At 45.6% G+C, this 14,608-nt stretch overlaps 1 protein-coding gene across 1 annotated transcript in view; it reads left to right on the top strand.

Annotated features, from left to right (window-relative positions):
* Positions 1–14,608, top strand: part of LOC310836670 (uncharacterized protein) — a 64,642-nt gene extending 50,034 nt beyond the window's left edge. Inside the window, exon 6 of the mRNA XM_083722344.1 lies at positions 11,547–14,608. Coding sequence (XP_083578470.1) covers positions 11,547–13,465 — 1,919 coding nt within the window. The 3' untranslated portion in view covers positions 13,466–14,608. The remainder of the gene's footprint in view (positions 1–11,546) is intronic.

Genomic DNA, 14,608 nt, shown 5'->3' with positions numbered 1-14,608 from the left:
GCGGAGTCTGTAACCTGAAACGTATGTGTCAGAGTTGCCTCTAGGTCCCAGCTCACAGAGGACCAACGCTAGTCACTAATAATGTACAAAAGTCTTTATTGAAGATTAGTTTCCATTTCCAAACCACAGCGTGCAACTCTACGTCTTAGAACCTAGACCGGCGAAGCTCCATCTGAGTCTCCGCCCCCTGAACACCAGTTTAAGACTCTAGCCTTACTCCACCTCTTCCGTTGTTCTTTCCTCCTCTGGGTCCGTCTGCCCCCTGGGGTTTCATCCTTTCTGGACTCTTCTGACGCTGACCCCCCTGATTCTTGCCCCTCCTTCCGGCGGGCTTTAGGACCTGGTTCCCTATCCGGGCTACCTGCTGTGCCGCTCGCCTGTACATTTGAACTTGGCGCACGCGCCCAGCCGGTAACTTTCCTCTTGACCGTTTCCCCGCTCTCCGATGGAGGCGTGGTCACTCCTGACTCATCTCCTCTCGCTGGTGGTGAGAGCACTGGTCCCGATGCCTGGGACTCCTCCCCCCCACTGCGCTCTGGTGGGGAAGCTGGTCCTGATTTCCAACTGCTGCTCTGGGAGTCCCCGCTGGCCCCTTCCTTCTGGGGTTTCCCCCTTGGCACCCCCCTTGCCCTGGCCATCGGCGCTCCCTTCTGTGAATCTTCCGATTCGCTGGAGAGGCTCATGGAATCCCTCGGACCACTGTCACCGCCTACGCTCCCCTCGGATTCCTCCCCCTCGCTCTCCATTTCCTCCCTCTCCTGTGCCTCTGCTCCTGAGCCCCTGACAGTATGTAACCTGAAGTGTATGTAACCTGAGGTACCACTTTATGTACTGTGTACATGTATGCGTTTTATATGTTAATAAAATATTTTAATTAAAAAAAAGGAATGAGGGATGTGGTTCTTTGCAGACACATTTTTATTTCAATAAAGGCCTATCTTTCTACTTGGAGACTTCCTCCTTTTCTTTTGGGTTTCTGTGTGGATAACCTCCAGTCTGGGAACCACTTTTTGAATTTCTACTACATATACATGACAGGTTTATTAAAAAATAAAAAAGTGATTTATAATGAGACTGAATATAATTATTGGTAGAAACAACTCTTTAAAACTTTCAAAAAATGAATCAGCAATACATTTTAAGATAGAATTTTTTCTTACCGTGAAGTTTAGTTTACAGATGTTTTGGGAGGGGGCACAGCATGCCGAAGCAGAGCCCATTTTCCCCCCTTCCAAATCATTTTTATTATTTTTTCTAGTAAGGCTGCTTCCCATACTATTTGGTACCATTGGTCCATGCTTACTCCTGACAGGTCTCTCCAGTGTCTGGTTATGATGCTTCTGGCTGCTGCTGAAAGTAGGTGGGTTATGAGTGGCTGAGAGGGAGGAGAGCAGAGGAAAAGGGCCCCTCGCTCACGAACCCCCCCCCCCAAGTCTGAATCTGTGATGGAAGCAGGGCTGCGTCCCAAGGATTGAATGGGGACACAACTCAGGGAAGGAGCGAGAGGGAAGAAGCAGAAACCCAGGGAACATTTGGCCCCCGTTTCTAGAAAGCGGAACATCTGCCTGAAGTGGAGCAACTGCTTTTTGGCAAGCGGAGCGGAAGAAAAGCTGTGGCTGTCCTGCTGCGTTTAGTGCCGTGACATCCTCCAAGTTGAAGGAATAAGTTGACTTCCGCCAGAAAGAACACATCTCCTGACAGCAGGTTTTTTTGGGACAATAGAAATTTTTGTGTTTGTTCAGCTTCAGACCAAGATTCTAAATCACCAAGTTTTCCCTCACACAAGAGATGCTGTGGTCAATGACAGAAATTCATTTAATGGGTGTACCATGAGGCAGATCCACTATATTTCATTGGGGGCCATTAGCAGGGACATAATGCAACTTTATTAATGGGAGGCTTGAGGTGGGATCCGCTACAAGGCCATTATAAAATGATCAGAAAGAGTTGTAGAGTTGGAATGCATTTATACCAAATATAGTAGGTTAGGAATCAACATACATGTTTTTGGATAATAATATCACCTAGACATTAGATAAGCATATATGGAATTGGAATTGTTAACTCTTATAATGATATAGTGTGTTGTTGTTTAGTGTTGTTCAACACTGATCTTTTAAAAAGGAACTAATAATAATAGTAAACAACTGTGAGGTTGGACCCCAACGGACATCTAGTCCCACCCCCTGCAATAAAGAACCCCTGACATTTGGCCTTCCAGCCTCCCTTTGGAAAACCTCCAAAGAAACCAATTCTGACACTGGTGGTTTAAAAACAGATTGGGGAAGGAGCGTTTGCTGACACTGAAGATCCAGAGAATCATTTAATTTAATTTTACTTCTTAACGCAGGAGTGCTGGAAAGGAGACAAATCAAGGGTGTGTGTGGGGGGGGCATAATAATTAACTCATGCCCAGGTTGGGAAATGCCGCATCAGCCCCACAGCGAAATGGGTGCAGTTTCCCAGCCTCAGTTGTGGCGCCTGTGAAATGGGTATATCACAGTGAGGCTGAATTTAGAGGTGCTTCAAGGTGAAGGAGAAGGGAGGGGAAGGGGGCAGGCTGGGCTTTGCAAAGGGCAGGCCTGGTTTTTATTTTAAGGGTGGGGGTCTCCAGACCCAGGACCTGGAAGACCAGGCTGGCCTCGACCTCCGGGGGCAACTTGGACTCCAGGACTGATTCTTCCAGGCGTCTCCTGGGTGGGGGCAGGAACAAAATGGCGGGGCGCTGCTTGAGGGCAGTGGGCATGATTGAGCCTCTGCCCCCAGCCTCCTCCAGGAACCAGAAGCCCAGCTTGGCCACCGGAGGCAAATGACGCTCCTGCGAGGAGGAGGAAGAAGGGGGTGGACTAGATGGCCCCTGGGCGTGATTCTAGGAGCGGAAGGGCCTCAGGAGAGCCCCAAATCATTATCATCATCATCAGCAGCAGCATCTGGGTCCGGACCAAGGGGACCCCTCCCACCTAGCCCAGCCTCCTGTCCTCACAGCAGCCCAACGCCCCACAGAACAGAGCCGTCTGGGTAGAGTGCTTGTGGGCTTGGAGGCTCCATAAGAAGAGCCCTGCTGGATCAGGACCAGGGCCCACCTAGCCCAGCCTCCTGGCAGGAGTTGAAGAGCATCCTCCCCTTCTCCTTCTCCCCCGTTGCAAGGTAGACTGGCTTTGTCCATGGAGGATCCCCTTGGGCATCGCTGGGGACAAAGCAGAGCCAAAGGGGACCAGGCTCCCCCCAAGCGAAGGGGCCCTCTTCAGGACTAGGCTTCCAGGAAAGCGGAGGGACTGTCCCGGGCCAAATTCCCCTCCCGGATCCTGGCCATGCCGCCCCACCTTCCCCCGCCTGGACTAGATGACCCTCAGGGGTCCCTTCCAACTCCAGAACTCTACGGTTCTCTGAATTCTAAGATTCTGAAGTTGAATCGGAAACAGCGGGAAGGAAGCTGCCTCCAACACTCCTCCCGAATTTGGGGAGGGGGCGGGAGGGAGAGCAGCCAGGTGGGGGCGCCCCATCGGATATTTGTCCCTCCGAGTCTTCCTGCCTGAATGCAGAACCCGACCTTTGTCCCCACTGAAGTTCCCTTTCTGAGTCTGGAGCGAGTTCTCCAAGTGGGGAGTGTTCTGATTGATTTATTTGCATTTAATAGATCCCCAGAGGGGTCGAGGGTCATCCAGTCCAACCCTTTGCCATGCCTAAAGCGGGGCTTGAACCCAGAACCCAGCTGAAGCATTATTATTATTTTATTTAATAATGGGGGCAGGGCACTAAGCTGCTCTCTTCAGGGCCTCTGAGCCGAGAATCACAGAGAACTCTGCACATGCCCTGGACCCCCGGATTCTGGGAAGGGAGGAGGCTGTGCTCAGCTTGCGAAGGGTTAAATCGAACAGAGCCGGAGTCCTAGAGAGGACAGGAAGTGGAGAGGCGGGGCGGGTCCTCCAGAGCAGAATCCCCTCCCTCCGTACCCAGTCCCGTCTTTTCTCTCTTGTCTCCTCCCCGCGCTGCCTCGGTTTCTCTCCTGGGAAGAATGCGGTGAGTCTCCTCTCTCTTCCCCCTTGGGGTGCCCATGGGAGAAGGGGGTCCCGGGGCTGCAGGGGGAGACCCCCAAGTCTGGGAGCAGAGGGTCCTGCCCCCCCCATTCCTCTCTGCCAAGCCTGGGAGGGGGCGAGTTTCCAGGGGGTCTGCAGCTCTGCTCTTCCTTGGCATCCTCTTTGGGGAAGGAGGGAGGGGTCGGGGGGGGGAGAGGGCATGCCCAGAATGCCCCTTCCAGTGGAGGAGCCCCTGCCAGGCCGGCCTTTCCCCCTGCCAGAATATTCCTCCTCCAGATCAGCTCAGGTCTCCAGCCCAGAGCCTCAAGGGAAGCCTCTTTGGGCGGGGGCATGATTGTGATTAATACTCTCTTAGAAAAATGTAAGATACAGAAGGGGACATTTATTTATGTATTATCAAGAAGAATAAAGCAAGGATGAAAGACACCTACTCCCCACCTTCTGGGACAAAAGAGGGATTATCAGTCATTGTGTGGCTCCTACTACTAACAGGGGACATTGGTACTATCTCAAAATAGACTAGTTCTATCAAGCTACCCTAAGCCTTTGGGAATCTTGTCACAAGAGGAGCGTAAAGCTCACCTCTGGAGTTTTTGGAGGATATACATGCCTGGTGTTCTTAAGAACACTGCAGATTTAGGACATGTGGAAGATCTATACTTTGATTGCTTCCGTGCCAGGGTGGGGGCCACATTTTGGGACTGTAGTCTTGCGAAAATGGCTCCTCTGCTTCCACATACAGATTTGGTCCCCATGCAACTCTTGACAGAGGTGGATACGGCTACAACATCTGTCTGGCTTGTGATGAGAGAGCTCAAAGATTGTGAACAGGGTTCTCCACACAAAACACCTAGCATGGGGGCACCTACATGTAATATCTACTCTGCTCTTTTCTGCCAATGATCTGGGGTTTCAGTTTTCAAGCTTGCGGACAGGACGGTGACTGGTTTTTTTTACCAAGTTCTGTCAGTTATCCCCACTGAGTTCAATGGGATCTACTCTCAGGTCACTACTGTGCAGACCATGCCAGGCTTGCAAGTGGGGTGAGGAGCATACGGAAGAAATTGGAATCACTGGAGATGTTTAAAAATGGGGTTTTTTTGGGGAAGGGGCTGCCCCATTTGTGCTTCTCCAGGAGCAGGAGAATATCTAGGGGAAGAGAATCCCTGCAGGGCCTCTGAGGCTCCCTTTGTTTCTTCCTCTCTCCCAGGACCCTGCAGCTTGTTTTCGCTTCTTGACTGCTCAGGAAGGATGAAAGAGATGGATCCTGCAAAGCTCGTAAGGATGGAAGGGGGAAGATGGACGGTTGACCTGGTCAGGTTGTCTCCTGCATCCCTCCTCACAACCTCTGAGCGTTCCCTCCCAGGGACCTCTGAGAGATCTGGTGAGTTCCAGGGGAGTGGAGATGGAGACATGGATGGAACCGGAGAGGTATTGGGGCTTGCTCGGGGGGCACCATTTCGGGTTCCTCCACCTGCCTGTCTGCACCTTTGACATCTGCAGGCAATTTGAGCTAGGAATACATCACAGCTCCCCGACCACCACAATGTATTGGCAGCTCAAAATGTCTAAAACCAGCACCGTGACTGAATGCTCTACCAATGTCAGACAACTTACCGATCCTTCAGGCAGCATTAGAATTCATGACTCTTGAAAGTAACCTGATCCTGGGCTTCCAATTTGTCTGCGAAGGGAAATGGCAAGGCGGTGTGAGTCGTCCGTTTAAAAGACGACTGTTACTGGGGCTTTTGAGCAGTGGGGGTGAGTGCCAGGGTTAGACACCCCCCAAAAAAGCCCCAAGGGTAGTGGGGTGTCGAGGGGACCAGCCGGGTGTGAAGAGGCTTGCCGTGATTGCCGGAGCCCTGACGCTGTATCGGCAGGTCAGCAAGCACACTACCTGGGGTGTACGAGGCATCCATATCTTTCTGGTATAATTCCTCTGTGTATTCTTGCCACCTCTTCTTCATGTCTTCTGCTTCTGTTAGGTCCTTACCACTTTTGTCTTTTATTATGGTAATCTTTGTATGAAATGTTCCTTTCATATCTCCAATTTTCTTGAACAGACCTCTGGTTTTTCCCATTCTATTGTTTTCCTCTATTTCTTTGCATTGCTCGTTTAAGAAGGCCTTCTTGTCTCTCCTTGCTATTTTTTGGAAATCTGCATTCAATTTCCTGTATTTTTCACTATCTCCCACGCATTTTGCTTGCCTTCTCTCCCCCGCTATTTGTAAGGCCTCGTTGGGCAACCACTTTGCTTTCTTGCATTTCCTTTTCATTGGGATGGTTTTAGTTGCTGCCTCCTGTATAACGTTACGAGCCTCCATCCATAGTTCTCCAGGCACTTTGTCCACCAAATCTAAATCCTTAAACCTGTTCCTCACTTCCACTGTGTATTCATAAGGGATTTGATTTAGATTGTATCTTACCGGCCCAGTGGTTTTTCGTACTTTCTTCACTTTAAGCTTGAATTTTGCTATAAGAAGCTGATGATCTGAGCCACAGTCAGCTCCAGGTCTTGTTTTTGCTGACTTGTATAGAGCTTCTCCATCTTTGGCTGCAGAGAATATAATCAATCTGATTTTGATGCTGCTCATCTGGTGATGTCGATGTGTAGAGTCGTCTCTTGTGTTGTTGGAAAAGCGTGTTTGTGATGACCAGCTTGTTCTCTTGGCAGAACGCTATCAGCCTTTGCCCTGCTTTGTTTGGAACTCTAAGGACAAACTTGCCAGTTGTTCCTTTTATCTCTTGAGTCCCTACTTTAGCATTCCAATCCCGTATAATGAGAAGAACATCCTTGTTTGGTGTCATTTCTATAAGGTGTTGTAAGTCATCATAGAATTGGTCAATTTCAGTTTCTTCAGCACCAGTGGTTGGTGCATAAACCTGGATTACTGTGATGTTAAAAGGTCTGCCTTAGATTCGTATCGAGATCATTCTATCATTTTTGAGATTTCATCTCAGTACAGCTTTCGCCACTCTTTTGTTGACTATGAGGGCCACTCCATTTCTTTTACGGGCTTCTTGCCCACAGTAGTAGATATGATGGTCATCCGAACTGAATTCGCCCATTCCTGTCCATTTTTGTTCACTGATGCCCAGGATGTCAATATTTATTCCTGCCATCTCATTTTTGACCACATCCAACTTACCAAGGTTCACAGTTCTTACATTCCAGGTTCCTATGCAATATTTTTCTTTACAGCATTGGACTTTCCTTTCGCTTCCAGGCATATACGCAACTGAGCGACCTTTCGGCTTTGGCCCAGCTGCTTCATCAGCTCTGAATATACTTGTACTTGTCCTCCGCTCTTCCTCAGTAGCATGTTGGACACCTTCCGACCTGAGGGGCTCATCTTCCAGCGTCATAACTTTTATACAGTGGTGCCCCGCAAGACGAACGCCTCACAAGACGGAAAACCCGCTAGACGAAAGGGTTTTCCGTTTTGGAGGCGCTTTGCAAAACGAATTTCCCTATGGGCTTGCTTTGCAAAACAAAAATGTCTTGCGAGTTCCTGCGGGTTTTTTTCCCTTTCCCCCTTTTTCTAAGCCGCTAAGCCGCTTATCAGCTGATCCGCTAAGCCGCTAAAAGCCGCTAATCCGCTAAGCCGTCAGTGGTCTTGCTTCACAAGACGAAAAAACCGCTAGACGAAGAGACTCGCGGAGCGGATTAATTTCGTCTTGCGAGGCACCACTGTATGCCTGTTGTCTTTCTCTATGGAGTTTTTTTTAAAAAAAAAAATAATTGATATAATAATTGAGATTTTCAAAATATTACAAAATGAAATAAAAGCAAAGAAAAATATAAAAATAATTGGCAAGTTAAAAAAAGAAGAAAGACAAAACCCTCCCACCATATAGATAGGAAAAAAGAAAAAATTCAACAATACCACACAAACAATTAAAACAATTAAAAACAATTACAAAAAGGGGGAAAAAACAAAAAAAACCAATTCATTATTTCCAAATCCTCAACTGTCATCACCTTCTTTCTTAGACCTCCTCCTCCTCCCTTTCTTTGTATCCTAGTTATTAATTATCCCAGCAAATCCTTTCCATATTATAAGAAATTCTGTCATTGCATTACCCTAAACAATCTTAATCTTAGCTTTCTATAATAAGATAAATCTTAAATCTTAAAACTTAAATTTTGTCCATACCAGCTTATAACATTCTTTCATAATTCTTTGAACATTTTTACTAAAACCAAGTAATTCCATTCCAGCATTTTTCTAATGCTCATCAATTATTATAAAACACTTCTAATAAAAAGAGAGAAAAAAACAAAAAATACAAATACAAATAAGTCTGATCTTCCAGGTTTTGTCAGTCCTCATTATCACATCAATCTAGCTCATTAACCTGGCCCCTTCCGCGACTCTTCTTCATGTTTGTAGCTATATTTTCCCTTTTCTCCTGCTCGTGATAACTCCAGCTTAACAGTATTTTCAGCCCTTCTCGACATATCAGCCCCTTTTCCATATTCAACCTTAAATTCCATGTGGTATTTAATAGCATATTTCAGAAGCCCTCCAAGGTTAAGATCCCACACAGTGCCAAACATCTCACGGCTCATTACCATATTTGAAAAGTCCAGACATCCCAGCATTGGGGAATCCATCCAGCCCCCCATTTCCAGACCAAACCAGACATTTTCTTTCCAAATCTGGCTTTTCCCAGGATCATTTGTCAATCCGAAAACTCATATTCCTGTTGGGCCTGATCTGTCAAAACACACTCTTGATGTGATTCCTGAGTGGGCTCCACATATTTTCCCACTGCCTGTTCAAAGTTTCCCACTGCTTGACCCAAATTTCTGACCGAAGTCTTCATCCATTTCACTTTTTCATGTAATTGTTCCAGTAGGGCATTTGTTTTGTAAAGGGCACACAACAAGGTTTCTGAATACATTGTTCTGCAAGGTCAGATGCCTGTTCCCACGATCGTAATCTATAACAGCTGCCGGCTCTCTGGAGTTAGTTACAGTTTCACAGTCTCCCTCTAGGGAGAAAACTTCTATTTGTTCTCGCAACAAAATTTCCCCTTTTAAGATACTTTGTCAAAATTTGTTCCTTTCAAATGCGAAGAGGGACGATGGAATCACTATGTTTCTCCTCTTTTCACTATCTGTCAAAACCACTTGTTTCTGGTCAATGAACTTCAAACGTCGGTCCTGACACCCCTGCTCCAGTATCAGGACGGAGGAAAATTACTTTGCTTAAACTCACTTTGAACAATCCAAAGATAGTCCTCCCCCTTCTTCTGTCAAAAAAGGGGGTTGCACAATTATAAATGATGGAATCCAATCCTTTAAAGACGATTTTCTTAGCTCTAGTTTAGATAGTCTTTGCTTTGTTCTGTTTACAAAGGAACGGAAGGCTGACTTCCTGTTTAGACCTTCCCGCTCCGTACCAAATAGAAAAAAATATTTTAAAATCCAATTCTTTTCTGCTCGTTAATCCTTATTTAATGTCCAATTGTTCAAGATTCTAATTACTCATGGGTGCTTATTTTAGAGTCCAAATTGTCCCAGGAAAAAGGCAGCGCTCCTCCGGCAACAGCTATGCGGCTTCGCTCCACGGAAATAGCAGTTGACTTACAGCACCGCGCCACTTCCCCCTCTTCACTTTGGAGCCCGTTCGTGGGTTCTTTCGCGAGTTGGGGGGGCGCTAAAGGTGCCCGCCGAGTCCCATGGTCACAGGCTTCTTCCGCCTGTGATTTCTGAAAGGGTCCCCGCTTCGCCGTAGCGGAGAAGACCCATTTCCCGCGGAGCTTCCCCTCCAGTTCAGAGGAAGACCGCCATTGCCGGTGGCGCCACCCCGGAAGTCCCCTCCATGGAGTTTTCTTGGCAGGGACACTCGAGTCGCTTGCTGGCTCCTGCTCCAGGTGGATCAGGTTTGGTCAAAACTCTCCACTATGACCTGTCCATCTTGGGTGGTCCTGCACGGCATAGCTCATAGCTTCTCTGAGTTATTCAAGCCCCTTCGCCACGGCAAGGCAGTGATCCATGAAGGGGGGAATAACTTTTTATTTGCTTTTAAAAACAAGGATCATAGGACTAATATACAAATAGATAGACCAGGTATCTCGAGCATATGGTTCACCATTAGTGGTCAGTGTATGAGTTCTGGGTTCCTGAATTGGTTTAAATTGAAAGAAAAAAAGGGAAACAGGAGAGAACAGAGAAGATTCAACATTGCATAGCTGAATGCCTAGTCAGGAGCTCTTGCGGCTGTTGTGTTTAGATTAAGTGTGAGTTATAGTCACTTTTCCTATTCTGTCACCAATGAAACAATACAGAACTAGTCTACTCTTGAACATGGGAGGGAGGTTCAAACTGAAGAAAGTGATTTAGGTATATATTTAAGTTTAGACCAACCAGATTGAGATAACTGCTGGTGGGGAGTGTGCAGTTGAAGGTGAAGGTGAATGTTTGTTTCACGGACAATTTGCTGGATCTTGACCAGAGAGCTCTGCATAAGGAAGTCAAGGAGGAGAATCATGGGGTCATGGACCCTCTTGGTAATGCTTCCTGTTGGATCATAATATCTGTTCTGAAATTAAGCAAGTAACTTTGAAAGTCCATACATACCTCTATGTGATGAACCTTCACTATTTAGATGGAGACCAACAGCATTCGGGATTCTAACATCCCCACCATGAACCCTGAATGGAGGGATATCCACTGTTTTCTCTGCAATTATTTCCCTTCTAGTCATGCCTTTTAAAGCAATGACCAGGTTGTCTGAACTGCCCAAGCCTTCTTAAATGTCAGCCTCAGAGCTTTAAGGGAAATTGGAAATGGAGTGGATTCCAGGATTGAGCCAAACAAAATCTATCCCAGATAAAAACCAAGCAATGTGTCAGTTAATACCAGCCAACAGTGAAAACTATAGTAAGGGCTCACATCTAACTCTCTTCAGTTCCTCCTCTATCACAAGCATTCATTAACTTTGTTCTTCCTGAGGCTCTAATTAGCTTTTCTCTTAATTGTAGATGGTGATGAATTGGAAGGGAAGACCAAGGGGGACCACAACAGAATTCACATAGCAGAGAAGTCAGATAAATATACAAAGTGCGGAGAGAACATCTGCCAGAGCCCCCAGTCCACCTCACATCAAGGAAAGAGCTTTGTTCGGAGGGATAGAATCTCTTCACATGAAAGAACTAACAGCGGAGAGCAATTGTATCAGTGCAGAGAATGTGGGAAGAGCTTCACTCGGAAGAATGGTCTCACTTGCCATCAAAGAATTCATACAGGGGAGAAACCCTATCAGTGCTTGGAATGTGGAAATAACTTCAGTCGGAAGGAACAGCTCACTTCCCATCAAATAATTCATACAGGGGAGAAACCCTATGAGTGCTTAAAGTGTGGAAAGAGCTTCAATCGGAAAGATGGTCTCACTTCCCATCAAAGAATTCATACAGGGGAAAAACCCTTTCAATGCCTTGAGTGTGGAAAGAGCTTTCGTCACAGTTCCGGTCTCACTTCCCATCAAGGAATTCATAAAGGGGAGAAACCCTATCAATGCTTAGAATGTGGAAAGAGCTTTAATCGGAAAGATGGTCTCAGTATCCATCAAAGAATTCATACAGCGGAGAAACCTTTTCAATGCCTTGAGTGTGGAAAGAGCTTTCGTCACAGTTCCAGTCTCACTTCCCATCAAAGAATTCATACAGGGAAGAAACCCTATCAATGCTTAGAATGCGGAAAGAGCTTCAGTCAAAGTTGCAATCTAACTTCTCATCAAAGAGTCCATACACGGGAGAAACCCTATCAGTGCTTGAAATGTGGGAAGAGCTTCAGTCACAGAGAGAATCTCACTTGCCATCAAAGAATTCATACAGGGGAGAAACCCTATCAGTGCTTGGAATGTGGAAAGCGCTTTAGTCAAAGTGCACATCTCACTTCCCATCAAATAATACATACAGGGAAGAAACCCTATCAGTGCTTGGAATGTGGAAAGACCTTCAGTCGGAGCGACTCTCTCACTTCCCATAACAGAATTCATACAGGGGAGAAACCCCATCTGTGCTTGAAATGTGGAAAGAGCTTTCGTCAGAGAGGTGATCTCACTTCCCATCAAAGAGTCCATACAGGTGAGAAACCATATCAGTGCTTGGAATGTGGAAAAAGCTTCCGTAAGAGGTGGCAGCTTACTTCCCATCACAGCCTTCATACAGGGGAGAAACCATATCCATGCCTGGAATGTGGAAAGAGCTTTGGGTATAGGCAGTGTCTTAGTTTGCATCAAAAACTTCATACGGGGGAGAAACCATATCAGTGCTTTGAATGTGGAAAGAGCTTCAGCCAGGGGGCCCATCTCACTTTGCACCAAAGAATTCATACAGGGGAGAAACCATATCAGTGCTTTGAATGTGGAAAGAGCTTCAGCCAGGGGCCCCATCTCATTTCCCATCAAAGAATTCATACAGGGGAGAAACCATATCAATGCTTAAAATGTGGGAAGAGCTTCAGTCTCAGGCACAGTCTCACTTTGCACCAAATAATTCATACAGGGGAGAAACCTTATCAGTGCTTGGAATGTGAAAAGAGCTTCACCTGCAAGAACAGTCTCACTTTCCATCAAAGAATTCATACAGGGGAGAAACCCTTTCAATGCCTTGAGTGTGGAAAGAACTTTCGTCACAGTTCCAGTCTCACTTCCCATCAAAGAATTCATACAGGGAAGAAACCCTATCAATGCTTAGAATGCGGAAAGAGCTTCAGTCAAAGTTCCAATCTAACTATGGACCATAGAGTTCACACAGGGGAGAAACCCGATCAGTGTTTCGAATGTGGAAAGAGCTTTTGTCAGAGAGGTGATCTCACTTCCCATCAAAGAGTCCATACAGGCGAGAAACCATATCCATGCCTTGAATGTGGAAAGAGCTTCGGGTATATGAAGTCTCTTAGTTTGCATCAAAAACTTCATACGGGGGAGAAACCCTATCAGTGCTTTGAATGTGGAAAGAGCTTCAGCCAGGGGACCCATCTCACTTCCCATCAAAGAATTCATACAGGTGAGAAACCGTATCAGTGCTTGGAATGTGGAAAGAGCTTCAGTCACAGTGCCACATTCTCTTCTCATCAAAGAATTCATACAGGGGACAAACCCTATCAGTGCTTGGAATGTGGAAAGCGCTTTAGTCAATGTGCACATCTCACTTCCCATCAAAGAGTCCATACAGGGGAGAAACCATATCAGTGCTGTGAATGTGGGAAAAACTTCAGTCAAAGCACCCATCTCAAGACCCATCAAAGAATTCATACAGGGGAGAAACCATATCAGTGCTTGGAATGTGGAAAGAGCTTCACTAAGAGGATGCAGCTTACTTCCCATCACAGAATTCATACAGAGGGAAAACCAAAAAAGAAAAATAATAACGCAAACATTATTGAACAACCCTTACAAAACACATTTGTATAGAAAAGAGAAAGGGCATGGGAAAATAACTAAAAATACCCTTTATCACATTTGTATCATATCATTTGTCAACACTTAGAAAGGCAGGCTCCCCAGCGCTCCCCTGGGTGCTTTTAGGTATTGTATGTAGCAAATGTCTGTTCCAGAACCCTGAAAAGAATAAAGTGGGAGTTGTATACATGAAAAGAGAATCAGCTAGGCATGGCAATTGTGATTTATCTTGAACTCTTTTGTAGATGGATGAAAGAGGACTTTGGAAGACATTTAGTGAATAGGAATATTAGCCAAAGTCTTAAAAAGAAAGACAAAAAAATTGTTATATGTCGCCACATGATATGATGAGGGCTTATCTGAAGAGCCAAATGATTTTGGTTAGTTCAGGATGATGACATTGGGCTGCAACTATTAAGATTGCTGCGATCCTTGAAGATGATGGGTTTTTCGGAGCTAGCCAACCTAACCGGAAGAGTCCGCGACCAGAAGGAGGAGGCATATCAGGAAGAATGGACTAAATTTAATTATTATTTAGTTAAATATGTCAAGTTAGATGAATTGGAATCAGCTTGCAGATACTGAATCGACTTAGGATTCTATATAAGTTAAGTGATGAATTAATAGGTGTAATTTCAAAATGAAAAGATCTAAGGATGTTAATGTTCAAGTTAAACTTTATAAGAACTGTGATTTGGAAAACCCTTAAAAGGATATGCATTGAAATTCAATGAAGGGGAAGTGAGGAAGGCACTTAACAATGTTAATAAGTGTAATTTTTAATACGGTTATGATTTATGTTTGTTTGTTTTATGTGTTTGTTTGTAATTTTGTGAAAACCGATAAAAAATTGAAGTAAAAAAAAAAGATTGCTGTGATCTTTTGATTGGCGAATAGGAATGATGTGCAATTTGCCATTCCATCCAAAAAACACCTACAATAAAATATAAATTACTTATTGATCGGAGAAAGAGAGGCGGATTTGACCTACCTGACCTGGAATTATATCATGCTGCAGCAGGTCTGACCTGCTTTAGGGAGTGGATTAAGTTAAAGGACACTGATGTGTTAGATCTGGAGGAAGTAGGAACTCAATTTGGATGGCATGCATACCTAATAGATGGAAAGGAGAGAGTCCACATGGGTTTTATAAGG

This window comes from Podarcis gaigeae (genome assembly GCF_964106915.1).
Source record: "Podarcis gaigeae genome assembly, chromosome: 2".
In the NCBI taxonomy this organism is placed as follows: Eukaryota; Metazoa; Chordata; class Lepidosauria; order Squamata; family Lacertidae; genus Podarcis; species Podarcis gaigeae.
This window is presented reverse-complemented; position numbering and strand designations above follow the sequence as displayed.